A 27,084-nucleotide genomic window follows, 5' to 3' on the forward strand; every position below is an offset into this window, starting at 1 on the left:
ACAGGCTCCGGACACGCAGGCTCAGCGGCCATGGCTTACGGGCCCAGCCACTCCACAGCATGTGGGATCCTCCCGGACCGGGGCACAAACCTGTGTCCCCTGCATCGGCAGGTGGACTCTCAATCACTGCGCCACCAGGGAAGCCCTCGTGTCTTTTTGAATTATGGTTTTCTCTGGGTTTATGCCCAGTAGTGGGATTGCTGGATCATATGGTAATTCTATTTTTAGTTTTTTAAGGAGCCTCCATACTGTTCTCCATAGTGGCTGTACCAATTTACATTTCCACCAACAGTGCAAGAGGGTTCCCTTTTCTCCACACCCTCTCTGGTATTTGTTGTTTGTAGATTTTCTGATGATGGCCATTCTAACTGGTGTGAGGTGATACCTCATTGTAGTTTTGATTTGCATTTCTCTAATAATTAGTGATGTTGAGCAGCTTCTCATGTGCCTCTTGGCCATCTGTATGTCTTCTTTGGAGAGATGTCTGTTTAGGTCTTCTGCCCATTTTTGGATTGGATTGTTTGTTTCTTTAATATTGAGCTGCATGAGCTGTTTATATATTTTGGAGATTAATCCTTTGTCCATTGATTCGTTTGCAAATATTTTCTCCCATTCTGAGGGTTGTCTTTTCATCTTGTTTATGGTTTCCTTTGCTGTGCAAAAGCTTTGAAGTTTCATTAGGTCTCATTTGTTTATTTTTGTATTTATTTCCATTACTCTAGCAGGTGGATCAAAAAAGATCTTGCTGTGATTTATGTCAAAGAGTGTTCTTTCTATGTTTTCCTCTAAGAGTTTTATAGTGTCCGGTCTTACATTTAGGTCTCGAATCCATTTTGGATTTATTTTTGTGTATGGTGTTAGGGAGTGTTCTAATTTCATTCTTTTACATGTAGCTGTCCAGTTTTCCCAGCACCATTTATTGAAGAGACTGTCTTTTCTGCATTGTATATCCTTGCCTCCTTTGTCACAGATTAGTTAACCATAGGTGCGTGGGTTTATCCCTGGGCTTTCTATCTTGTTCCATTGATCTATGTTTCTGTTTTTGTGCGAGTACCATATTTTCTTGATTACTGTAGCTTTGTTAGTATAGTCTGAAATCAGGGAGTCTGATTCCTCCAGCTCCATTTTTTTCCCTCAAGACTGCTTTGGCTATTCAGGGTCTTCTGTGTCTCCATACAAATTTTTTTTTTTTTTTTTTTTTTTTTTTTTTTTGCGGTACGCGGGCCTCTCACTGTTGCGGCCTCTCCCGTTGCGGAGCACAGGCTCTGGACGTGCAGGCTCAGTGGCCATGGCTCATGGGATCTTCCCGGACCGGGGCACGAACCCATGTCCCCTGCATCGGCAGGCAGACTCTCAACCACTGCGCCACCAGGGAAGCCCTCCATACAAATTTTAAGATGATTTGTTCTATTTCCATAAAAAATGCCATTGGTAATTTGATAAGGATTGCATTGTATCTGTAGATTGCTTTGGGTAGTATAGTCATTTTCACAACATTGAGTCCTCCGATCCAGGAACATGGTATATCTCTACATCTTTTTGTATCACCTTTAATTTCTTTCTTTAATAGTTTTCTGCATACAGGTCTTTTGTTTCCCTAGGTAGGTTTATTCCTAGGTATCTTATTCTTACTGTTGCAATGGGAAATGGAAGTGTTTCCATAATTTCTCTTCCAGAGTTTTCATCATTAGTGTATAGGAATGCAAGAGATTTCTGTGCATTAATTTTGTATCCTGCAACTTTACCAAATTCATTGATTAACTCTAGTAGTTTTCTGGTGCATTTTTAGGATTCTCTATGTATAGTATCATGTCATCCGCAAACAGTGACAGTTTTACTTCTTCTTTTCCAATTTGTATTCCTTTTATTTCTTTTTCTTGTCTGATTGCCGTGGCTAGGACTTCCAAAACTTTGTTGAATAGTAGTGGTGAGAGTGGACATCCTTGTCTTGTTCCTGATCTTAGAGGAAGTGCTTTCAGTTTTTCACCATTGACAATGATGTTGGCTGTGGGTTTGTCATATATGGCCTTTATTATGTTGAGGTAGGTTCCCTCTGTGCCCACTTTTGGAGAGTTTTTTATCATAAATGGGTGTTGAATTTTGTCAAAAGCTTTTTCTGCATCTAGTGAGATGATCATATGGTTTTCCTTCTTCAATTTGTTAATATGGTGTATCACATTAATTGATTTGCGTATATTGAAGAATCCTTGCATCCCTGGGATAAATCCCACTTGATTATGGTGTATGATCCTTTTAATGTGTTGTTGGATTCTGTTTGCTAGTATTTTGTTGAGGATTTTTGCATCTATATTCATCAGTGATATTGGTCTGTAATTTTCTTTTTTTGTAGTATCATTGTTTGGTTTTGGTGTCAGGGTGATGGTGGCCTCATAGAATGAGTTTGGGAGTGTTCCTTCCTCTGCAATATTTTGGAAGAGTTTGAGAAGGATGGGTGTTAGCTCTTGTCTAAATGTTTGATAGAATTCACCAGTGAAGCCATCTGGTCCTGGACTTTTCTTTGTTGGAAGATTTTAAATCACAGTTTCAATTTCATTACTTGTGATTGGTCTTTTCATATTTTCTGTTTCTTCCTGGTTCAGTCTTGGAAGCTTATACCTTTCTAAGAATTTTTCCATTTCTTCCAGGTTGTCCATTTTATTGGCATAGAGTTGCTTAGGATGCTGTGTATTTCTGCAGTGTCTGTTGTAACTTCTCTTTCATTTCTAATTTTATTGATTTGAGTCCTCTCCCTCTTTTTCTTGATGAGTCTGGCTAGTGGTTTATCAATTTTGTTTATCTTCTCATAGAACCAGCTTTTAGTTTTATTGATCTTTGCTGTTGTTTTCTTTCTCATTTATTTCTGCTCTGATCTTTATGATTTCTTTCCTTCTGCTAACTTTGTGTTTTGTTTGTTCTTCTTTCTCTAGTTCCTTTAGGCATAAGGTTAGATTGTTTACTTGAGATTTTTCTTATTTCTTGAGGTAGGCTTGTGTAGCTATAAACTTGCCTCTTAGAACTGCTTTTGCTGCATCCCATAGGTTTTGGATTGTCGTGTTTTCATTGTCATTTGTCTCTAGGTATTTTTTGATTTCCTCTTTGATTTCTTCAGTGATCTCTTGGTTATTTCGTAACGTATTGTTTAGCCTCCATGTGTTTGTGTTTTTTACGGTTTTTTTCCCTGTAATTCATTTCTACTCTCATAGCGTTGTGGTCATAAAAGGTGCTTGATATGATTTCAGATATTTTAATTTACTGAGGCTTGATTTGTGACCCCAGATATGATCTATCCTGGAGAATATTCCATGCGCACTTGAGAAGAAAGTGTAATCTGCTGTTTTTGGATGGAATGTCCTATAAATATCAGTTAACTCTATCTGGTCTATTGTGTCATTTAAAGTTTCTGTTTCCTTATTTATTTTCATTTTGGATGATCTGTCCATTGGTGTAAGTGAGGTGTTAAAAGTCCACCACTATTATTGTGTTACTGTTGATTTCCTCTTTTAAAGCTGTTAGCAGTTGCCTTATGTATTGAGGTGCTCCTGTGTTGGGTGAATATATATTTATAATTGTTATGTATTCTTCTTGGATTGATCCCTTGATCATTATGTACTGTCCTTCCTTGTCTCTTGTAACATTCTTACTTTAAAGTCTATTTTATCTGATATGATTATAGCTACTCCAGCTTTCTTTTGATTTCCATTTGCATGGAATATCTTTTTCCATCCCCTCACTTTCAGTCTGTATGTGTCCCTAGGTCTGAAGTGGGTCTCTTGTAGACAGCATATATATGGCTCTTGTTTTTATATCCATTCAGCAAGGCTGTGTCTTTTGGTTGGAGCATTTAATCGATTCACATTTAAGGTAATTATCGATATGTATGTTCCTATTACCATTTTGTTAATTGTTTTGGATTTGTTTTTGTGGGTCCTTTTCTTCTCTTGTGTTTCCCACTTAGAGAAGTTCCTTTAGCATTTGTTGTAGAGCTGGTTTGGTGGTGCTGAATTCTCTTAGCTTTTGTTTCTCTGTAAAGCTTTTGATTTCTCCATCAAATCTGAATGAGATCCTTGCTGGCTAGAGTAATCTTGGTTGTAGGTTCTTCCCTTTCATCACTTTAAGTATATCATGCCACTCCCTTCTGGGTTGTAGAGTTTCTGCTGAGAAATCAGCTGTTAACCTTATGGGAGTTCCCTTGTATGTTATTTTTCATTTATCCCTTGCTGCTTTCAATAATTTCTCTTTGTCTTTAATTTTTGCTAATTTGATTATTATGTGTCTCGGCATGTTTCTCCTTGGGTTTATCCTGTATGCGACTCTCTGCCCTTCCTCGACTTGGGTGGCTATTTCCTTTCCCATGTTCGGGATGTTTTCGACTATAATCTCTTAAAATATTTTCTCTGGTCCTTTCTCTCTCTCTTCTCCTTCTGGGACCCCTATAATGCGAATGTTGTTGCGTTTAATGTTGTCCTAGAGGTCTCTTAGGCTGTCTTCATTTCTTTTCATTCTTTTTTTTTCATTCTGTTCCGCAGCAGTGAATTCCACCATTCTGTTTTCCAAGTCACTTATCCGTTCTTCTACCTCAGTTAATCTGTTATTGATTCCTTCTAGTGTATTTTTCATTTCATTTATTGTATTGTTCATCTCTGTTTGTTTGTTCTTTAATTCTTCTAGTTTTTTGTTAAACATTTCTTGCATCTTCTCGATCTTTGCCTCCATTGTTTTTCCGAGGTCCTGGATCATCTTCACTATCGTTATTCTGAATTCTTTTTCTGGAAGGTTGCCTATCTCCACTCCATTTAGTTGTTTTTCTGGTGTTTTATCTTGTTCCTTCATCTGGTACATAGCCCTCTGCCTTTTCATCTTGTCTATCTTTCTGTGAATATGGTTTTTGTTCCACAGGCTGCAGGATTGTAGTTCTTCTTGCTCCTGCTCTCTGCCATCTGCTATCCTAGTTTTAAAGTTTTAGTTTTTTGATCTGTGTGAAATTTATTGCAATAATCGTTCAATATACAGCTGTAAAGCAATTCTTTATACACATATTCAACTATTTATCAAGTAAGCAATTCTTATCCAACTAGAAATACACTTCTAAGCATAGGATTTTATATAAACCATAGTGCATATCCTAAAAAATCAAATTCGGTGGTGAGCTTATTACTGAGTCCAAGCTTTTACCGCTCGCTGTACAACAGGCCAATAAATTGAGAGACAAGTTGTTAGGGCAAGGAATAGCAACTTTATTTAGGAAGCCAGCAGACTGAGAAGATGGTGGACTCGTGTCCCAAAGAACATCTTCCCCAAGTTGGAATTCAGGCTTCTTTCCTACTCAAAGGGGGGAGGGTGTGTAGTTGGTTGGTGCAAACTCCTTGGTGCCAGAATCCTTTGTTCTTGCAACTGTCCACATAGGTCCACATCCTATTACAATGTTCCTGTAAACCTCCAAGACAAATGTTGTTCTCTGTTCTGAAACTTTTTAACTCTTTATGATTGGAAGAATGTTACACCTTTAATGGTCAGAGTCTTGAGAATGGGCTCTCCTGTGTATCTCCTTACACCTTTAAAGGTCAGGGTCTTGAGAATGGGCTCTCTTGTATATTTCAGGTGCTAGGCGACATTCTTAACTTGTAGCAAAAGCAATGGAATACAAAGGTTAAAAGAAACAAATCCAGTATGGAGTCAGATTTGTTCTTCCCTATTACAGGCTTAAGTTTATATTAAAGTATTTTTGGTTTTCAGAATTAAAATTGAGACTCTTTTGTCTTAAGCTTCAAAGGGCCATGATCCCTGAGCTCTCTCAGAACAAAATGTCTAACTTTCATGCAATTTTTACAGAGTAGAAACTGTTATCATGGAGGTATCCAGGAGAACCCGAAAGGATTCCTGTTGCCCATTCTCCATGGCAACATTCATCTACTTATTAGAAAAAAAACACAACTTGTTAACCTTAAGCTTTGAGAAATTAAATTGATCAGTAGTTGATGTCAGTCGCCCTAAAACCGAGAGTATTCCTAAAGCAAAACAATAACAATAACAAAACAAAACTCTTTTGGAATATAGTCACAAAGGTGACATCCAGTGATAGGTGGATGTAATTCCTCAATAAACTGAATTAGAGCAAAAACAATATTTTGAAATATATCTTTTGAGCCAATCCTCTGGAACACAACTTTTATATAGACTGTATTTTTAGAACATTAAGAGAACTTTATGCAAGACAAGATCCTCTACGTGATATCCATCTATTCTGAGCACACACATCTTCTACCTTCCTTCACCTCTTATTTTTCTTCATCCGTTTCTCAGGGCTTAACTTCTCACTCTTGCTTCCTTATCTCAACTCTCACACCAGCTAACTTGCACAAATTCCTCCCTGTCTGCCTTTCTGCATCATGTCTTGGCCCACTCTTTCCCCAAGGCATGTCTGTTTTCTCCTTAGCATTTGGCACAATGCCTGGCTTGTGGGAGGAGAGGCAGGGCAGGGTGTGGCTCACCTCCAGGGTTTGGAGCCAGCAGACCTGGCAGTAGTTTCTCCATGTATATCCTAAGGAGCTAATAGCAAATCTATTTCTGACGGTTGGCGGTTTCTGGTATGTGATCCCTGTTGTTAATGATCAGATCTCAACAGGTGTTCGTCAGTTGAATGAATTCATTCACTCTCACCTTTCCCTTCACTCTTCTTGATTTGGTGTTAGCCTGATTGTACCAGAGTCTTCATTTCTTGTGCCCCACAAGAAAGAGAAGACAATGGCCGTGGCCAGTTCTCTGTCTTAATCCATTGCCTTCTACCGCTCATCATTTAAGTCATGACATTGACCCGCGCTCACTTCTGCATTCTTTTCTCTACCAATTCTGTGACCTGATTTTGCCTTTTAGATATGTCTGCATCTGCCTTACATTTCACTTTTCTTCTCCACCCTATTGCTCTCTCCAGTCCCATTGTCCTTTGTGACAAGTTCATAATCCATGGTTAGACAATACAACCTCCTGCTTTCTCTTTGAGATTTAAACCAACCATCTTTGTTCCATGTTAGCCAGGTGAACAACGTTCCCTGCCCTAAACCTCATCGTGAAAAGGCACTGTTGCTATTCCAGGTTCTCCTGCCTGTCCGATCCTTACCTCCAGTCCAGTGGTTCTCTTGAGTGTGGAACCCTGAGCAGCAAAAGCAGCTTTGGCGTCACGCAAGAAGTTATTAGACATGCACACTCTCAGTCCCATCCCGAAACCTACTGGGTCAGAAACTCTGGGGATGAGGCCCAGTCATCTGTGTTTACTGCCCTCCCGGAGATTGTGATGCCCACTAAAGTTTGAGAACCATTACCTTAACCCGTCTAGTCTCCTGCCTTCTCCCTTCCTCCTATTCACACTTCATTCATTCTAGCAGGAAACGTTTTATGCTTGGAGGTAATTGCACCATTTTGGAAACCATTATTCCAGATAATTTTAGAAGACCATGTAAAACATCAAAATAATTTCCAATACTCAGTGAGCTCTTTCTCGTTCATCACAGCAAGAGGTGGTGATGCTCTAGGTAGATGAAAGTACAAATAGTCCGTAAGACTCATTTTATTCAGGAGGGTTAAATTCTTCCTGGGGGGAAAACACAGTTTTTCTCATGATGCTGGTAAACAGAGCTGGCAATAGTAAAAAGACACGGAGAGCCTAAACAGTCTTAGAGATGCAAACTATTTTATATAGAATGGATAAGCAACAAGGTCCTACTGTGTAGCACAGGGAGCTATATTCAGTATCCTGTGATAAACCATAATGGAGAAGAGTATGTAAAAGGATGTGTATATATATGTAAAAGTGAATCACTTTGCTGTACAGTAGAAATTAACACAGCATTGTCAATCAACTATATGCCAATTAAATAAATAGTCTTCAGATTAATCAAACTTGGAATTACCAAGCATTAGGAATTCCCAGCTAATTCCTTAGCTTGGTGATGAGTATAAGGAGTCCATTACATTAATGCTTCTACTTTTGTGGACATTTGAAAATGTCATAAGAATTTTAAAATAACAGTTGCTTCACAGTAGCAGCGTCATTTTATCTCCGTGTTATATGAATCCAGTTCAGATTTCAGTTTTGTCACTTCCCATCTTAGTTAGTCATAAATGATATTAATAATAAATTTGTACCTATTGCATGGTTTTAATTTATTTCTGCTAGATATGTATATACATATATTTATGTAAGTAAGTAGGTCAATAGGTAAAACATGGTTATCAATGTAAATGTTGAGGAGATGACCAAAAGCTAAGAAATTTGTGTGGTCTGTATATTGCTGCTGTGTAAATCGACCAACCCTGTAGGAAAACAATTTCACAAGATCTAGGTATGTGTCACTAGACATTAAAATAGTAATACACATAAATTTCATTTACTGGAATCTCTCCTAAAGGGGGAGAATTCTAATTGCAGAAAAGATTTTATACAGGAAGGTAGTCAGCAGAGATTTCTGTTTTCATAATAGTATAAAACACTGGAAATCCCTTTGTGACCAACCACAGAGAGATAACTAAATAAACATGTATATTCATTCAGTATAATTTATTAAATGATAACTATACAAATTATAATGCTTATAAAAGTTTTAAAAAACAAAACACAAAATAAAATTTGTTACAACTATGGAAAATATTGAAAAACAAATTTTCTGTTAGGGTAGAGATATGATCAGTGTCTTATTTCTTCTTTTTTTCTCCTGTTTTCATTTTTTTAATGAAAATGTGTATTTAGAAATTATGACAGTGGAATTAGCAAGATTGTTTCCTCTCCGAAGTGGTTTGAGCCTTTGTGATTTAGTAAAGGCACTTTTAATCCATAGGGAGCTAAATTTTTTAAGAGTTAATCAGTCCCAAGAGGAGTGAGTAATATTCCTTCTGTTACCACCAAAACTTCTAGCACTAAGCTAACTGCCTTGATGAAACAGAGGTTCATAGAATCTAACGTAATGCAACTTCTATTGTATCTTTTTTTCCCTGATATTGCATCTATGGTACTTTTAACAGTTAAAATGTATAGCAATCATTCCATCACATCTTTGCCCCAAAGAAGCAGAACATGGCAACAGCCCTGAAACCCCTTCCTCCTCTGGTGGTCTTATCCAAGACTACACTTGGAACATCAAAAATCAAAGTGGCTTCCCAGAGATGTATTAAACCTAATGGCAGCTACATCATTATTCCACCAACTGGGAATTTGAAGTAGAGCTACTTCCCACGGTGTTAGTTTGAACAAGCTAAACCAAAGCATGTTAAGAGGACCAGGGACCATCCATTATGGGACGCTGATGCACTAACGCTCACACCCACAGCCCTTCCCATCCTGCGTACGCTCAGTTCAGCTGTGTACTTTCCATAGCATTGGCCTGAGAGTCTGCACTGCTCTTCTCCTATTAAGAAGTCGTCATATTGTTAATCACAATTATCGTGACTGCTATTACCATTTGAGACACATAAAAAGGCCAAGTGAAAAGAAGGGGAAAAAACCCACAATCTTCAAGAATCAGTGCTTTATATTGTCTGCTTCAGATGATTTTTTGGTGTCCATTATATATATATATTTTCTATGTTTATAAAAAATTCAGATCAAATATCATATGTCCTTGAACCATATGCTATCTAAAGCCTGTTGTTTTGTAAATTGCTCTGTTGAACATACATTTCATCAGGCCAATTCTAATTGGGGGCAAAGGGGGTGGGCAGAGGAATCTTTTGCGGCCATATTATCACTGTGTATAAAATTAAAGCCTTGGGAGGAACATAGCGAAAGGAAAGGATTATTTATCCAAGATTAACCTTGGAGTCATTTTACTGTTTTATTTCTACAAGTAAATGATCCATCTTCCCATTTTAAGGCAGGTAATTGCTTTGCTGGCTTCTGTTTTCTACCGAAACATAACTTAGAGTCTTTCGTCTGGATATTTATTCATCTGACTGGAATAGCTTTCAGTCCTCTTTAAAAATTAATTTGACTTTAATGTCTAGTTATCTAGGACTCCCCGGGGCTAGGATGAAATCACACTGGGGGAATTTTGATTTGACAAACAGCCATTGTGCGGGAGCCTTTGATCCTCCACCATGGTGTTAACTAGCTGCCCCTCGTCTTGCTGAGCTTTGAGCAAGGTCAAAGTCTGCACCCCGCCTGGCAGGATCACTGGTGGGCACTGGGAGAATCCTGGCACCTCCCAGAGTCTTTGAGCTGCTGCAGCCCTTCAGCTGGAGCTTAGAGCACTCCTAAACATTTAGAGAAATTGGATGTGCGCGGAGATAAAGAGAAGACAGGGTGAGTTTTTCCTGGGGCCTTGGTGTAGCGTGTCCTGGTGCTTGTTGAGTGCTTGAAGCCCTTTGCTCTTCGAAGTAGGAATTCCTGACCTGGTTTTCCAATCTCTGAGTCCTGCTCAGGTTTTCCAGGTTTTCAAAAAATTATGAAGAAAAATTTATTTTCATTTCCATTTAAAAAACACATAGAAAATATAGTAGATAATGATTTTTACAAATTTTTAAAAATTGGAGTAGAGTTGATTTACGATATCATGTTAGTTTCAGGTGTGTACAGCACGGTGATTCAATTATACATATATGTGTGTGTGTGTGTGTGTGTGTGTGTATACACACACACACATTCTTATATACGTGTGTACACATATATACACGCACACATATATATTCTTTTTCAGATTGTTTTCCCTTATAGGTTATTACAGAATATTGAGACTAGTTCCCTGTGCTCTACAGTAGGTCCTTGTTGTCTATCTACTTTATATATGGTAGTGTGTATGTGTAAATCCTAATTTATCCCTCCCCACCCCCTTTCCCCTTTGGTAACCATGAGTTTATGTTCTGTGTCTGTGAGTCTCTGTAAATAAGTTCATTCATATCTCTTTTTTTAGATTTCACATATAAGCAGTATCATATTTGTCTTTCTCTGTCTGGCTTACTTCACTTAGTATGATCATCTCTAGGTCCATCCATGTTGCTGCAAAGGGCATTATTTCATTCTTTTTCTTATGGCTGAGTAATATTGCATTGTATATATGTACCACATCTTCTTTATCCATTCATCTGTCGATAATTAGAAGAATGGAGAGAAAACAGGCATATGGCTGAAGGTCACTGGAAGTTGTCGCCCTGGTGGTTAGATGCCTTAAAAGCAAAAGAACAAGTGTAGACTTTGCATACTGGCCTTGATACAGATTGTTCAGAAGCATCTAGACTCATGTAGCAGGATGTGAGTGTCACCCTTGCCTGGAAGGCAGGCGTGGTCTAACTCTGCGCTCTCCTCGCTCTGACAGACGGGGAGCTCTCCATATCGAATGAAGATGACTCCCTGGAAAACGGGCAGTCCCTGAGCTCCAGCCAGCTGTCTCTGCCCGCCCTGTCCGAGATGGAGCCAATCCCGATGCCCAGGGATCCCTGCTCATACGAGGTGCTCCAGCCTTCCGACATCATGGATGGGACAGGTAATGCCCCTGGTAGACATGGAACTGGTCCCCGGCATGCGGTGTTAGGGGGCTTCAGCCTGGCTGGACTTTGGCTTCTGTCTTGAACCACCCTGGACATAAGGATCTCCTGGAAATGGGGATGAAAGTGACCAGTTAGTACGTGCTGAGTGTAAAAATATGGAGGATGTGTCCATTTATTTTTCTACAGTCTTTAAAAACACTTTTATAATCTTAATCTCTTTAAAGAAGATATGTCTTGTTTTGTAATACTGATGATTTAAAATGTCTGTTTTCTAACCCTCGTTTCTGTTAAGGTAAAGCTAGAGAGTCCTGTGCTTCTGGAGGGCACCCGTCTAAGTCCACCTGGTCACAAGGCCCTGGTATTCCTTTGAATCCTAATCCCAATATACCAGTTAATAGTTATATCGATTTAGTAAATTGTGCCAATTTACTGTATCAAATCAATTAATGTGTTAATCGTCTACAATTTACCGGTATCCTGCTGACAGATCATTTTGATGCCGTCTGTCACTCCCTCTTTGGTCCGAAGCCCTCTGTGTGGCCCATCCTCACTCCCTCGCAAGGTTTGCAGAGTGGTCCTCATTAGCCAGAAGACGGTACCCTCCCAACAGCCAGTAAGGAGAGGTCCTTGCTGTCAGGAGACAAGCCTGGGGGATGGGGCCTCTGGGAATATCTGGAGTCTGGGGAGGAGGCCACGGCCTCCCCCACACCGTGTGCAAAGTCTGCGTCACGGAACTCAGACGGGAGGCGAGCAGGATGGCGTTTCAGAGTCAGCGCCATGCTTCACTTTGGGACCCAGCGAGTCGCTGCTCCATCGGTGTGTCCAGCACTGATGATAACAGTGTCCCCTGAGACAGGGGAGAACCTGGTTCCCCTGAGGATTGTGTACAGGGCTTTGACTGCCGGAAACACTGCTACCCAGAGTGGGGAGAGGGAGGAGGGCCAGGGAGGCTTTCTTCCTGTAGCAGTGATGGGGGTGGGGGGGGGAGAGAGATGCATCTGAGTTGCATTTCCCTCCTCCTCCCCAAGCTGGGGAGATCGTTCCAGCTAAAGCAGTATATTGAGACTTCTTCCCAGCCTTCCTTGTGACATTGGGATCGGATGGATGTGATGGCTGTAGTGAGATCTGTCATCCCAGGGAAGTCGTAGAGTCTCATTCTGTCATTGGCTGGGTTGCCAGCACGGTAGGAGAGCCTGTGCTACCACCCGTGACAGCTCTTAACTGGAGCCGGTCCTGGTCCCCCCGCCCTCCGCCCGCCCCACCATGGGGAGGGGAAGAAGCAGGCCCGGGGCAGAGCAATGAGAAGTGGGCAGAATCAAAACCAGAAAACCATGCTTCTGGCGAGTGCAGGAGAAAGGAAGGTGGAAAATGAAAAGGGTGTTGAGTTGGAGCATCCTTCACCTTACCCAGGTGTATCGGAGCTGGCAGGAGCCCTTAAAACTGCAGAGCACCCCCTGGATGCTGCTGCCCAGCTCGGATGGCCCCAAACCTGGAGGAGCAGCCGCTGCCCCAGGCATGTGGGGATCACCTGCCCAGTGTCAGCCTCTAGGCTGTCCTCAGACCCGGGGAGCAGGGACACAAGGAGACCCAGCAGGCAAAAACAAGACCCCGGAATGCATTCTCTCTTCCTTCCCAGCAAAGGGCAAACAGGCGCAAAGGAAGATGCCGGCGTTCGGTGCTGGTGTGGTTCAGAGGGGGCTCCTGGTCCTTGATCCGCTACACCTGCCGTCTGTCAGTTGTCGCTATGGTCCCATGAGTCACATTTTGGAGCACCCGTAGAATTTGCATTATAAACACCAAGGTTGAAGGGATGAAGCCTTGGATGGTTTGAGGAAGTGTCCTCTTCCTTCTTCTCCCTCTTCATCCTTCCAGCTCTCTCTGTTTTCTGTCTCTCCCTCCCCGCTACTTCCCCCACCCTCACCATGGCTTTATTGGATTTCTGGCGTCCTCCCTTTAACACCCCACTTTGACAGCCTGGGGCAGTCGGTGCTCTGCTGTGTCGCTAACCCTGTCCTGTGTGCCCTCTGGCTTCTGCCGGCCGCACCTGCACTGCGTTTGTGTAATGTCGCTGTGTGTCATGTGGTTGTCCCCTCAGTGTCTGAAGAGAGTCCCTCTGCCAGTGAGTCTGGAGTCCTGCCCCAAGATCCTTCAGCCAAATCCGTCCTGCTCCTGCCCCCCAAAAAACCTGCTGCTTTCCCTGGAGACCATGCGGAGACCCCAGTGAAGCAGCTCTCTCTCCTCAAGCAGCCCCCTGTCCTGCCTCCCAAACCCACTGCCAGGATTGCCAACCACTTAACAGGTGAGTCAAGATGTCTTCTGGGGACCCGCAGCCGTGCCTTCCCTTCAAGGGATCCTTTCTTGTGCTTTTTTTTTCTTTGTCTCTGGGGCCCGATGCACCTCTTTGGTCAGGTCACTCTGTGGGACATTTGAGGGTTTCTGTGTGTGTCTTGGTACATGCCGTCGTGACCTGGGTTTGTGTGTTCGCGTCCAGAAGCATGCGATGTGCACCTGCCAGTCGTAGGCTAAGAGGCTGCAGTCGTGTGCATTTGTAAACATGTCCATTGGCGTTTATGTGGCTAAAGATTACCTGCCCATGTAGGTGAATTAGATTGACCATCAAAATCTTTGCAGAGATCAAGAGTAGCGCCTGCTCCCTTCATAATGAGTTTGCCAAACTTTAAATTTTTTGTCTTTAAATAATTCGTCCGAAGCCCAGTGTATTTCTTCTATTAAAATTTATGTCTGTGCTGTTCTCTTTGGGGTGGGGGAGAGAAAGGCAAAGACAGTAATTTGCAGAGTATTGTGGGAAATACTTTTAGAGAAGAGCAAGCTGAGGAATGTTGTCCTAAAATAACTTTTTAAAAATTGAAATATAGTTGATTTACAATATTGTGTTAGTTTCAGATGTACAGCAGAGTGACTCAGTTATATATTTCTTTCAGATTATAATCGGGATTAACGGATACAAACGACTATATGCAAAATAGATACATGACAAAGATTTACTGTATAGTACAGGGGACTATATTCAGTATCTTGTAATAACCTGAAATGATTTTATATTTTCATTGTGCAAGTGTTATTTAATAAATGCACCCACAGTTATTAAAGTGAGCGTTTAGTGAAATTGCACTTCACCGCACATTAGCGCACGAATCGGTCATGACTTTGTGATTTAAGGTTGTGGTGTAATCAGAGATTCAAGATTTCAGAGGGGTGTTTCTCCAACCTTGATAATAATCCCACCTGATACTGATCGACTTACAATATGTTTGCTATTTTTATAAATAGTCTCTAATTGATCTCTATATACTTTTGTAAGATGGGATGGGGATGAAAGAATGTTCCCCTGTTTTATCATTAAAAACCTGAGGTTCAAGAAAATAAGTGACTTTTCCAGGGCTGGCAGGAATTCTGCAGTAGAGCCGCCGTTAGACCCTGTGTTTCCCTACTCCTAGTTCAATGAATGTTGTTTCCACGGTGGCAGGATGTCTCTCACATGGCACTGAGTTTTATTAGGTTACAATTTAAATTTAAGTTTGTGTCAAGCTCCTCTATCAATGTACACATCCATCCAAGTCAGGGTTTGTGGTTCAAAAGAGCAAATTTCCTTCAACACATTAGTAACACTTTAGTGCCCCCAAATTTAAATGCATAGAAAACCACGAAGGAAAAAAAGCCCTTGTAAGCCCCCCTCTAAGGCATAACCACCGTCCATCTATCATTTATCTCATAAAAATCAAATACTACTGTGCATTTTCTTTTATCGCCTGCTTTTTGCTCTCAGTGATGACTTATGAACTGGTTCTCATGTTAGTGAATATCCCACAACGTGATTTTGTTAGCTACGTGGCGGGGATCCCGATTGACATGATGGACCCCTTAAGAGGTTTCCATCTTCCTTGTTGTAAAAAACGCAACATCTCAACAGTGTGCATGTATTTTTATAAGCATCTCTGAGTTTTTCCTCACTTATTCCTGGTACGAGAATTGCTAATTCTAATTCTAGAAATAAATGATGTACGTTTTAAGGGCTGTGTACCTCTTAAGACTTAGATGCCAGATTTCCCTTGAGAAAGATTAAATGTTGAAAAACAAACTCCTGCATATAGTACCTATTTATTCAGCACATCTAACTCTAGGCAGAATACTGTGCTAGGTATCAAAGTGGGTACAAATACATGAGGGTTCAATGTATAAGTGTATGATATATATATACGGATATGAATATATATTTTAAATATCCAAAAATAGAGCGCCAGAATAACTACCGTTGGGTATAATACTTGCGGTTCAGCACGATCTGATAGAAGGGTTCTAGGAGAGCCTGAAACTTGAGCTCACCCTTAAAGCATGAAGGACTTTTATAGAGAATGAGGAAAGCACATTCCAGAAAAGAAGACCTGCACAAAGGCTCAGAGGTGGCCATGCTTCGGGCCGGTGACAAGGAGGCTGAGCTGGGGTGGCGGGTCCGTCTTGGGGTCTATTGAGAGAGAGCGTTCACCAGGTAGGGCATGTGAGGATTTAGATTTTATTCCCGTGGCACTGGAGGGCCTTCGGAGGTTTCTGAGCTGGGGAGTGGGTGGTATGATGAAAACTAGACTTTAAGGTCTACTCCTGGGTCACTGTGTAGAAGGAACAGGAAGAGGGGAAGGTTGAAGGCCCAACAGAGAAGCCGCCGAGGCCTGCCCTGTGTCTCGTTCTCCGAAATCACTGGTTGAATTAAATCGAACAACCTGAGGCAGGGAGACACTTTAAGAGGCCGCTGCAGTTGTTGAAATAGAAGCTCAAAGCATCTGACTGATGGCAGTGGGAAGAGAGGGAATGGACCAGTAGACAAGACATTTTCAAAGAAGAACTGACAGCATTTTTTTAAACTAACATTAAATCTCTTGTATCTAGTTACCTAATTAATAGACGCACATGTCACCTTCAGCCATGAGCCCAGAACTTGGGCGGCCTGGTATCCGCAGGCCTCTCTTGCTCTGTCAGCCCAGTCTCTCCAGCTTCCGTTGTTCTTTCCCCAAGAGAGCGGGTTTTATCTGTTATCTGTACATCTCACCTCCATAGAGCTTGGGTCAAATGGATAAAAATACATAAAAGCCGATGGTCTTTACCATATTGTACCTGGTAGCCTCTTAAATATGCGGAAGGCAAGACAGGCACAGGGGTGTGTGGACTGCCAGTCTGGTGCTTCCCTTTTGGGTTTAAACTCCATTATACTTGCTTCATTTTTGTAAGACAGCAATCAGTCATAATGAATCTGCCTCACCATGAGGCAGCCCCATTAACCCTGTTCTCTTACTCATTAGAGGCACCTGGGCCATGTGAGCAGGAATTAATAAGCTGAGAATTCTAGAACTCTTAAGTTGAGAGTTTTAGCATGTTCTCAGTGTCCGTCGTTCTGTTGACATTTTTGAAAGGAAACAGACAACAACTCGAAAGGCACCGAGCATGGCTGGTAAAGAGTGACAGTGGTTACTGGTCCAGTAGATACTGGAGGAAGCGTGAGCCTGGGCGGAGGCTACCTCTGGGCGCGCGATCAGGGAAAGATATGCAGAAATATCTCTGCTTTGGCATTTGCTTCCATTTGATCAGGAAAATCGTAATTAACTTGGAGACTATTTGCCTTATACGTTTTCTCTGTTCTTTAGCCGGGTAGAGGGAAGCCCTCTTGCTCTCCCAAACTCCTCTTCTCTTGTTGTCATCTTCATCCTTCTTATCTCCAACATCAGTATGCACAGTGGCCTGTATCACAGGGTCAGGAGTTGTTGGGTGTCAGCTTCCCTTCCATTCCGGAAGGACAGTGCCCAGCAGAGCTTGGTTGCATAACGAATATGATCTGAGATAATGATTCTCAAAATGCATCCTTCTTGGAATAATGGCTGATCCCAGAGGAAAAGGGTAGCGGAAGCAAAAAATACTGTCTCCTACTTTTCTAAGTCTCCATCAATCACCTCTCCAGCCATCCTGGCTCCAGGAGTCAAATGTTAAACATTGCGTGAATAATCCAGTCCTTCTGCATAAGGTACCTGTGATTAGGTAGCCCACAGGTGCCGTTGGAAGGAAGGATAATCAACTTCTGTGATAGCTGAGCTTCACAGTCTGACAGTCACACTTGGGTAATAATAGCAGGGGCCATTTTGGGAGAAATTTACAACGTACCATTTAGTCCTATGAGGTAGATACTCTTTATTCCTTCCTTTTCACAGAGGAGGAAAATGAAATTCAGAGAAGTTAGATTACTCAGTCATGGTGACGTAGCTAGTGGGTCCAGAGACAGACTCTACCCGTTTGGTTTTACCCCAGAGCCCTCCGCTTAACCATTAGTTTATACCATCTCTACTAAGATACCTATTCTTAAAATTCGTAACAACGGAATCTCTACTAAGAGATCTCCGTTGTGAGATGCTCTAACATCTCTACTAAGATACCTATTCTTGAAATTCGTAACAACGGAATCATTAGTTTTCTTTGGGTTTTGTTTATTTATTTTTTGTTTTGGTTTGCTTTTTTATTTTCTCTTTGGTTTTTAATCTGTTTAAGAAATTAGAAAATCTGCTTTGTTTGTATAACTCAAAGACAAAAAAACTGCCCAGTCTTTCGAAAATAAGTAATGTTCTTAAGGCACTCGATTATAAAGAGTTTCAAAGAACAAGCTAGAAAGAGACAGTCTAAGAATCAAGAATGGGGCCGATCACATGGGAAGCACTTGACCACAGTTAGAAACCGACAGCTCAGCAAAGAAAGGGAACTCTTGCTGATCCTTAGAAACAAGTCCTTCTGCTAATGTGGACGGGCCCAGGGTATAGTTGCACTGTCTTTAGAACCTGAAATACAGGGAAGCTTACTGTATTATCAGAACTGGTTGATTGCTAGTTTCAACATTACGAAGTATTTGCAACTGCAAATTTCCCTGCCAGACAGCAGCCATGCCCCGTGGTATTTTTTCAGCCCCAGCATGTGTCTAATGAGAATCCTCTCTGCAGAGCTTGTCAAGGTAAAACCGGTATTTCTATTTAGAGCTGTCTCTCTAGTTTTGAGGACAGTGTCTACAGTGAGCTGTTCTATACCCACATTCTGATCTGTAATTTCATTAGGTTTCTCTGTCCCCATTTCTCCTCAATATATCCCACCCCACCCTCTTTGTTCTCCTCTTTCAGCTTCCTCTCCAACCCTCCAAAATCATCTAACTACTTTTGTCTCTGTCCTTGCCTTCCCTCCTGGTATTCTACTCAGAAAGTGCAAGAAAACTGATGATTAGACCATTGAGACACTGGACCTCATCTGTGCTTTTAAACGGACAAAATGAATCATAACCCAGAGGCCTCATAAAGAGGTTTAAGGTTCACAATCTCTCGATAACTGCTATTTTGAAGGAATGGGAAATTTGCCTGAATTTACTCTTTATACCCATTTCTCCATAGTATTCCGGTCTCGATTTTCTTTTCTCAAAATGCAGAAATTCTTTTCTTAGTGCCTCTAAGGGCTATCTATGGATTAAAACATGATTAAAAGGATGCTTTCTGCTCTGACATCTATGATCAAGGCAAAGATTGCAACAAAATACCTTTCTGTTTTTGGAGCGCTGTTAGGTTGGAGATTTAATTCACTTGGCACTTTTTGTGGTGAAAACACATAATATAAAATTTGCCACCTTAACCATTTTTAAATGTACAGTCAGTAATGTTATGTATAATCACATTGTGCAGCAGATTTCCAGAACTTTTTCATCTTGCAAAATTGAAATTCTGCCTATTAAAAACACCCCTTTCTCTTTCATCTCCCCTTAGCCCCTGGGAACCTCCATTTTACTCCTTGTTCCTATGAATTTGACGGCTCTGGGTACCTCATATAAATGGCATCGTACAATGTTTGTCTTTTTGTGGCTGGCTTTTTTCACCTAGCGTAACGTCCTTCAGGTTCACGCGTGTTGTGGCATGTGGCAGGATTTCCTTCCTTTGTAAGGCTGAATGGCACTTATATTTTGTGTATTTTTTGCACCATGAGCAAAGTGCTCTTCCAGCCCTGATATCATTTACAAAAAGTGTTTTCTTCTCAGAGTTGTAGGTGGTTGTAAGCTACAGAAAATGTTTAATGTGAAGACGTATAAACATGGTTCTAAAGAAATTCAAATAGTAAGAGATCAAATCCTTTGGGAGGAATCAGGAAAAGCATCATGGAGGAGGATGTATGTTTAAGACAGGCCATAAAGATAAGCAAAACTAGTAGGGATGTGGGTGAGGAGCTTTCCAGGAAGTGGGAAGCAGGGCTCACAGAGGCACATGCATGCAAGGCATAGCATGTTCAAGGCATAGCAAATAGCGCAGCTTGGCAGGGATGTGGGATTCCTGTAGGGAAGTCGAGAAAGATCAGGCCAGCAGTGGGTTGAGGGTAACTGTGGAGAACCTTGAAAGCCACAACGAGGTATTTAACTTCGGAGGAGGAAGAGGGCGTCTCTTGTGGACGTTTAGCAACATTTGCTTGATGTCAACCAAGCCTGTCTCCTTGATGTTCGGATAAGATGGATGCTACTGCTGCTGGATGGATTTACAACTGGATGGATGAATGTAACTGGGGCTGCCCTTGGCTCTTCCTCGTGGACGTTGTTTCAGTGTCCGAGGGGGAAGTGTCCCCGGGGGTGGGGATTTAGTCTGCCTTGTTCCCTGCTGTGTCCTTAGCTAGTGCTGTTCTGCAGGAGGACAGGAGGCCATGAGAGGCATAGAGCCCCGCTGCAGCGGCATTGGAGGAGGAGCTGGGTGGTCATTTGCCCATGAGTTCTTGGCAGGACACTTGCTTCTTTAGGAGATACTAAAGATACTGGGCACATTGTTCTCCGGCTCTGAGTGCTGCTAAAAATGAAATCTGATTCTCGTGGGTTCTGTGGTGTCTGAAGGGAGCATGATAACCCAGGTAGAAAAGCAACTTCCCGTTAAGGTAGCAGTTAGAACATGACAGTCATCCATCGGGCAAACTTGTGGTCCAGCCTTAGGTGTCAGGGAGGACACTCGGAATTTCATGGGGATATGGGGATACCCTGCAGATGGTTAGACCAGCTACCACCATCAGTATAAATGCAAGAAATCTGAGTGTGACCTCTGACAGTGAATAAATATCGTGCATCAGGTGGGTGTAGGGTTAGAGATGAACTGTAGTTGTCCTCATTTGCCTTTATAAGATTTATGGATCTAGAGACTTCCCTGGTGGTGCAGTGGTGAAGAATCTGCCTTCCAGTGCAGGGGACGCGGGTTTGATTCGTGGTCGGGGAACTAAGATCCCACATGCCGTGGGGCAACTAAGCCCACGCACCACAACTACTGAGCTTGTGTGCCTCAACTAGAGCCCGTGTGCCACAAACTACAGAGCCCAGGTGCTCTGGAGCCCACGTGCCACAACTAGAGAAGAGAAAAGCCTGCATGCCACAACTAGAGAGAAATCTGTGTGCCACAACTAGAGAGCCCACATGCTCTGGAGCCCACGCACCACAACTAGAGAAGAGAAAAACCCGCACACCACAACTAGAGAGAAGCCCGCGCACTGCAACGAAGACCCGACGCAGCCAAAAAAATAAAATAAAATAACATAAAACATTTTAAAAAAGAAAAAGAATCCTCTCTAGGCCCCACATGCTGCAACTACTGAGCCCGAGTGCTGCAACTACTGAAACTCGTGTGCCTAGAGCCCGTGCTTCGCAACAAGAGAAGCCACCGCAATGAGAAGCCCACGCATCGCAAGGAAGAGTAGCCCCTGCTCACCACAATGAAGACTCAATACAGCCAAAAATAAATAAAAAATACATTAAGACTTAAAAAAAAAAGATTTATGGATCTAGCTTGAACTTCTTGATACCTTCACCATGAATGTACTAACTCTTAATCGGGATATGCTCTAAGTAGTATTTCATTGTATGTGATCTAAATTTACTGCTTAAAACTTCACAGATAGATCCCCTGGTTCCCATGTTCTGAGACCAGGCGAGCATGTGTATGTTTGCCTCCATGACTTTGTGACTTTGATTTGACTCGCTCTCAGCTTTTGCTGGATGCTCAAGATAGCAGTCCTCCCTGGTGGGCACCGTCCAATCCAGGCTCCTCTCCGTTGCCCACTGTGGACCTTCTTGCCTGCCTTTACACCTGTCTCGTGGAAGGCTCGGGTTCAGCCACCCAGTTGTCAATTGCCTGGCCATCTCCTTGCCTGGTCTCCCTGGGAGCACTGACACTAGTCTGCATTGCTGCAAAAATAAACGATAGAATGTGTTTTTATCAATGACTTACAATTTCTAACAAAATACTGATCTTATGAATAGGTGTTTGTTCTTGTGATTACAGAGACATCTGCAGTTTTGACTCTTTGAGAGCAGTTTCCCGACAATGAATAAGGTGTAGTTTGACTTTTACAAAATCGAATGTGGTTGTGGCAGAGCTGACATGCCCAAGTGACCCAGTTAGCTGGTGAGCCACGCCTCCACTGCCCCGTGTCACCATCTCAGGGAGGCACTCACTTCCCTACTTGCTGTCATCTCCCCAGGTGGCCTTGGGAAGGGTCCATTCAAAAACAAAAATGTGTCTTTGTGGAAAGCGGCTCTGAAACAGTCAGGTGCTGGTGATGCGAATATGATCACGGCCCTCATTTTAAGATTCTGGAAGGTCTCAGGACACAATCCCTACAACGTCAGGTGTTTGCTGAGGTTTCCGTGTGCTGGGCTGGCTTAGGAGAGCAAGCCAGGCTGAGGGCATTGAACACAAATCACTTGATACTCTTCTAGCACTTTCACCACGAGGGGTCAGTCAACATATTTTTGCCTTTCCAGGCATCTGGCCAAAAAATAAAAAAGGCCAGACTACCTTAAAATCCCCAGGATGGCCCAAAGTGATTGGTGGGGCTCCTATAAGTACCTTTCTTATAGCCAGGGGAATCTGATTCTGTGGTTTCGTGGTACTGGACTCTTATTTAAGTTCTAAGTACACTTCTTACAGACTCTTCATGTCCTTGGATGGATGCCTGTATCTATGAAAGGAGATCAGAGATTCTAACCCACTAGAACCAGGTGGCAAATGACTGAGAAATTCTTACAACACTTTTGTTCATTAAGACGTTAAGTGCTACTATCATTGGCAAGTGTATCTGAATCGTCTATTATAAAGTGATAAATGCGTCTCCAGCTTCTCCAGCTGTTGTTAATTTAAAAAGTGAGGAGAGAGGCTAGGGGCGTATTCATTTAGCCCAGACTCATTCAGTGTATAGACTACAGTCCTCTGGCACCAGTCTCAACTACAAAAGTAATCGGGGGTTTTCACTTTCTTGTGTGAAGTCCTAAGCCAGAGGTGTGTCAGTCTTGGAAATATAGCCGCCTTGGCTTTTCTGGCTCTGTGACGTAGTTTGGGTTTATTTTTCTTGTTCTCTGGAACTGGTTGTTTTTGCTCTTTCCACTCTATCAGCAGAGACAGTTTTATGAATATACTGCATTCTCGATCAGTCTGGCTGCCAAAGACTCATCCATTTCTTTTTTTTTTCTTTTTTTTTTTTTAACATCTTTATTGGAGTATAATTGCTTTACAATGGTGTGTTAGTTTCAGCTTCACAACAAAGTGAATCAGTTATATATATACATATATTCCCATATCTCTTCCCGCTTACGTCTCCCTCCCTCCCACCCTCCCTATCCCACCCCTCCAGGCAGTCACAAAGCACCGAGCTGATCTCCCTGTGCTATGCGGCTGCTTCCCACTAGCTATCTACCTTACGTTTGGTAGTGTATATATGTCCATGCCTCTTTATCGCTTTGTCACCGTTTACCCTTCCCCCTCCCCATAGCCTCAAGTCCATTCTCTAGTAAGTCTGTGTCTTTATTCCTGTTTCACCCCTAGGTTTTTCATGACATTTTTTTTTCCTTAAATTCCATATATATGTGTTAGCATACGGTATTTGTCTCTCTCTTTCTGACTTACTTCACTCTGTGTGACAGACTGTAGGCAAAGATTCATCCATTTCTAAGTCAGCAAGCAGAGAGCTCTGTGTGTGCCCCAGCAGGAGCAGCCACTATCGTTATAAATGCAAGAGGTAGTGTGTGTCCTCCCATAATCCGCAAATGTCGTGCATCATAGAGAGGCAAAGTATTGTATTCAGGGAGGTGCTATCAAGGTAAAGAAGGCTTTTTTTTTTTTTTTTTTTTTTTTTTTTGCGGTACGCGGGCCTCTCACCCCTGTAGCCTCTCCTGTTGCGGAGCACAGGCTCTGGACGCGCAGGCTCAGTGGCCGTGGCTCGCGGGCCCAGCCGCTCCACGGCATGTGGGATCTTCCCGGACCGGGGCACGAACCTGTGTCTCCTGCATCGGCAGGTGGGCTCTCAACCACTGCACCACCAGGGAAGCCCGAAGAGTTGGAGTTTAATCTCAGCTCTAAGACCAAGAAGCCCTGTAGCTCTGCCTAAGACATTTATCCTCCCTGAGCTTCAGTTTTCCCGTGTATGTAACAGGAGTTCAACAAATGTAGTCTTAATTCATTCTGAAATAATAATAACATGATATGTTCCAGGCTTCTCCCACAGGTCATTGTGAGGGTCAGACAAGATAATGTGGACATGCTTTGTAAACTTCATGCCCCGGTCCGGGAAGATCCCACATGCCGCGGAGCGGCTGGGCCCGTGAGCCATGGCCGCTGAGCCTGCGTGTCCGGAGCCTGTGCTCCGCAACGGGAGAGGCCGCAACAGTGAGAGGCCCGCGTACCGCAAAAAAAAAAAAAAGATGTCATAAGAATATAAAAATAGGTCTTGCCAAGGTACTGCCAATCTGAGCTTCCCAGGCTCTCCTCAGTTATCCACATGTTATAGAAAGATGGGGGCTGCAGAGCTAATTCACTGAAAGTAGACAGTTTCACTTGACTTTAACCTTTTTCTTCATTTCCTCTGTTTGTACCACATCCACTGAGCCAAAAATTATTTGACATGATTCACTTTCCTTCTCTACCCTTATTTAATTGGTGACCATGTGCAGTGAAACAACCGGAAGAGAGATGCAGGTAGGAAAGGAGAAAGAGGGGTTCTCCATGGGCCCTGGCATGTGTTTCTTAGATCAATGAAAGGAACCACCTCCACTAAATTGATCCTGTTGGTCATGTCTTCCTTGCCTGTTTTGTTAGAATTCCTGGCATCCACTTGGTCCATTTTTCTGGTGATGAAGCCAAGTAAGTTTTGCTGTGGAAGTAGTGGCAAGAAATACTGTGTGTGCAGAAAGTTGTAGCTTAGCAAGATGGGTGGAATCCATCGTGTATCACTGACCCTTCTTAGGCAGACAATTCCATGCTGCCCTTCTGCCCAAGCAAATGAGTCCCTACTGCCTTAGACAACCAGACCCACAAATGAAGGAGTCGTGGGTTAAGGGTCCCTGGATGAAAACCCTAACACTTTAGGACACATTGTACTTGCTGGGTCTACGCTATGGCTTCCATAGGAAGCCTTCAGTGTACCCTTCAGTAACAGGACCCAGACAGGGGTGCTGAGTTTCTGCATCTCAGCCACTTTGGAATTAGCACTGCCTGCTTTGGTCCTGAACATGGTGACCTTGTGTCCTGTGCTTGGAGGCTCACAGGAACAGGATGAGCTGTCCAAGTTTCTATTTCTGAACAACATGTAAATTTATCCCATAGCAGAGCATCACAGCTTCGGCTCATTCTGTAAACGTGTTGAGCCTCCTGCTAGGTGAGCTGGGCACTGTACGAGATGCTGAGGCTATAATGACAAATTATTCACGGTCCTTGCTCTGTGTGGGAGGAGATAGCTGCGTAAACAGGAAGAACGGTACAGTGTCTGCAGAGTCCAGGGCTATCATCTGTAAAAAGTGAGAAGATCATAGTGTGTACGTCACTGGCTTGTTGAGGGGATTAAGCTGGTGAGATAAGAAAAGCACTTAGAACACTGTCTGGCTCATGGTGGGAGGGTTGGCAGTATCTGTCACTGTCATCGTCATCGTCACCATGGTTGTTGGCACTGACCTACCACCTGCCCACAGTGGGTCCAATGGCTGCAGAATAGGGGGAGTGATGTAACCCATCAGGAAGGTTCTCAGTGGAGGTAACGTTTGAGCTGAATCTTGAAGGGAGAGTAGGGATTGACCCAGAAGACAAACCAGAGAACTGAGGGCAGGTAACCAAGGCTCTGGGGTTTGAAACATCAGGTGGTTTGGGGAACCCAGCAGTTCAGGAGTGAGGGTGGTTACCTGGGGTGATGGGGAGAAAAGAAGGCCGATCCAAAGAGAAGGAGGGGCCTGAAGCGCCCTCCTTGGGCTTCTCTGTGAAACAGGAGAGGAAATCTGTGGAGGTGAAGAGCCTCGAGGCCACCAGTGGAGACACAGCAGCCCTTCTGAGCATGTGTGGGACAAAGGCCAGCCAGGGACTTAGCTGAGGAGGGAGACTGAGCGTGGGTCAGCAAGGAAGTCAAACCCACAGGAGGAAAGCAGGCCGTGTCCCAGGAGAAAAGGAGCTTTTCAGGTGCAACAGGCAAGGTTATTTCTAGCCGGGGGAACTAGCACAGACTCTATAGAGATAAGGTGGGGACACAAAGAGGCCTTGATGATGTGTCAGGAAGTTGGGCTTTATTTCCAGGCCATTGGTAGGTTTCAAACTGGAGGGCAACAGGATCAGATTTGTGCCAAAAGAATGTCATTCTGGCAGGACTGAGGCTGTCAAACTGGAGAAGGCCACACTCAGGCAGATAGTTGGAAAAAAATCGAAGGCCTCAGAGACCAAGAGGCAGGAGCCTGCAGTGCTCCCGGCATGGACAGCGGGTGTGAGGTCACACACACGCCCCGCCTGCCACTGCCCTCTGGCCTGGCTTCTCCCAGGTGGCCTGCAGCCCACAGGACTCAGCCATGGACCCGCAGTCCCCAGGGCTAGGTGATTTTTAGGAATGTGAAGTCCAGACAGGGGACTACAAGGTCAGCCCAAAGACACCCTGAGGGCTGGTCTGTCTGACCTGGAGCCCCCCTTAAGTTGGAGCATCTCTGGGAAGTTTCAGTGCCACCGTCACAGAACCAAGGGGTGGGGTGGGTGCAGGTACCATCAGGCCCCCAGAGTGCCTGTCGGAGCCTCCCGACAGTGGGAAGAGCCCACCGTGGATGCCACGGGAGTGGTCAGCCCAGCCACCGTGCTCACACTGAGGCCCGGCACGGGGCACCTGAGCCCTCTCTGTGACCACAAATCCTAGAAAGCCTCCTCTCCGGTGGGACGAGCATCCCCACATGAGGGAATTAAGGTTGGTGGCATAAAAGTCACCGCTGGAGGAAGACACTCTTCGTGGACTTGAACCCAGGGCTGGCTGCTAATCCTGTGCCTGTTAGAAAGCGCCAGCCGAGAGGGTGTGTCCACGTTACGGTGGCGCAGTTGTCGGCGTCGCACATGTCCTAGCAAAGGTCTCTTTGAAGGTGCTTGGGTTTCCATGAGCAGAAGAGTGCATTCCCCCTTTCTGCTGGTGAGCTCCAGCCTGGCAGCTGTGTGACACACGCCACCGACACCTGGGTCCCTGAGGGCCCTGGGGGGCAGCGTGCTTCGAGCAGGAAGTGAGAGCTGCTGGGTGCTTGTGGAGCAGCGCTCACCTGCCGGTTCTTCGGTTGAAGCGTTTCAT

The 27,084-nt window shown here is 43.4% G+C and overlaps 1 protein-coding gene across 7 annotated transcripts in view; it reads left to right on the top strand.

The window, feature by feature from the left end:
• PHACTR1 (phosphatase and actin regulator 1) overlaps nt 1–27,084 on the top strand; it is a 551,052-nt gene that overhangs the window by 455,918 nt on the left and 68,050 nt on the right. For all 7 annotated transcript variants that reach the window (XM_060023625.1, XM_060023628.2, XM_060023623.1 and 4 more), the window contains one exon: nt 11,298–11,465. In XM_060023625.1, the coding sequence (XP_059879608.1) occupies nt 11,298–11,465 (168 nt within the window). The remainder of the gene's footprint in view (nt 1–11,297; nt 11,466–27,084) is intronic.

The sequence above is a fragment of the Delphinus delphis genome, chromosome 10 (genome assembly GCF_949987515.2).
Source record: "Delphinus delphis chromosome 10, mDelDel1.2, whole genome shotgun sequence".
NCBI lineage: Eukaryota > Metazoa > Chordata > Mammalia > Artiodactyla > Delphinidae > Delphinus > Delphinus delphis.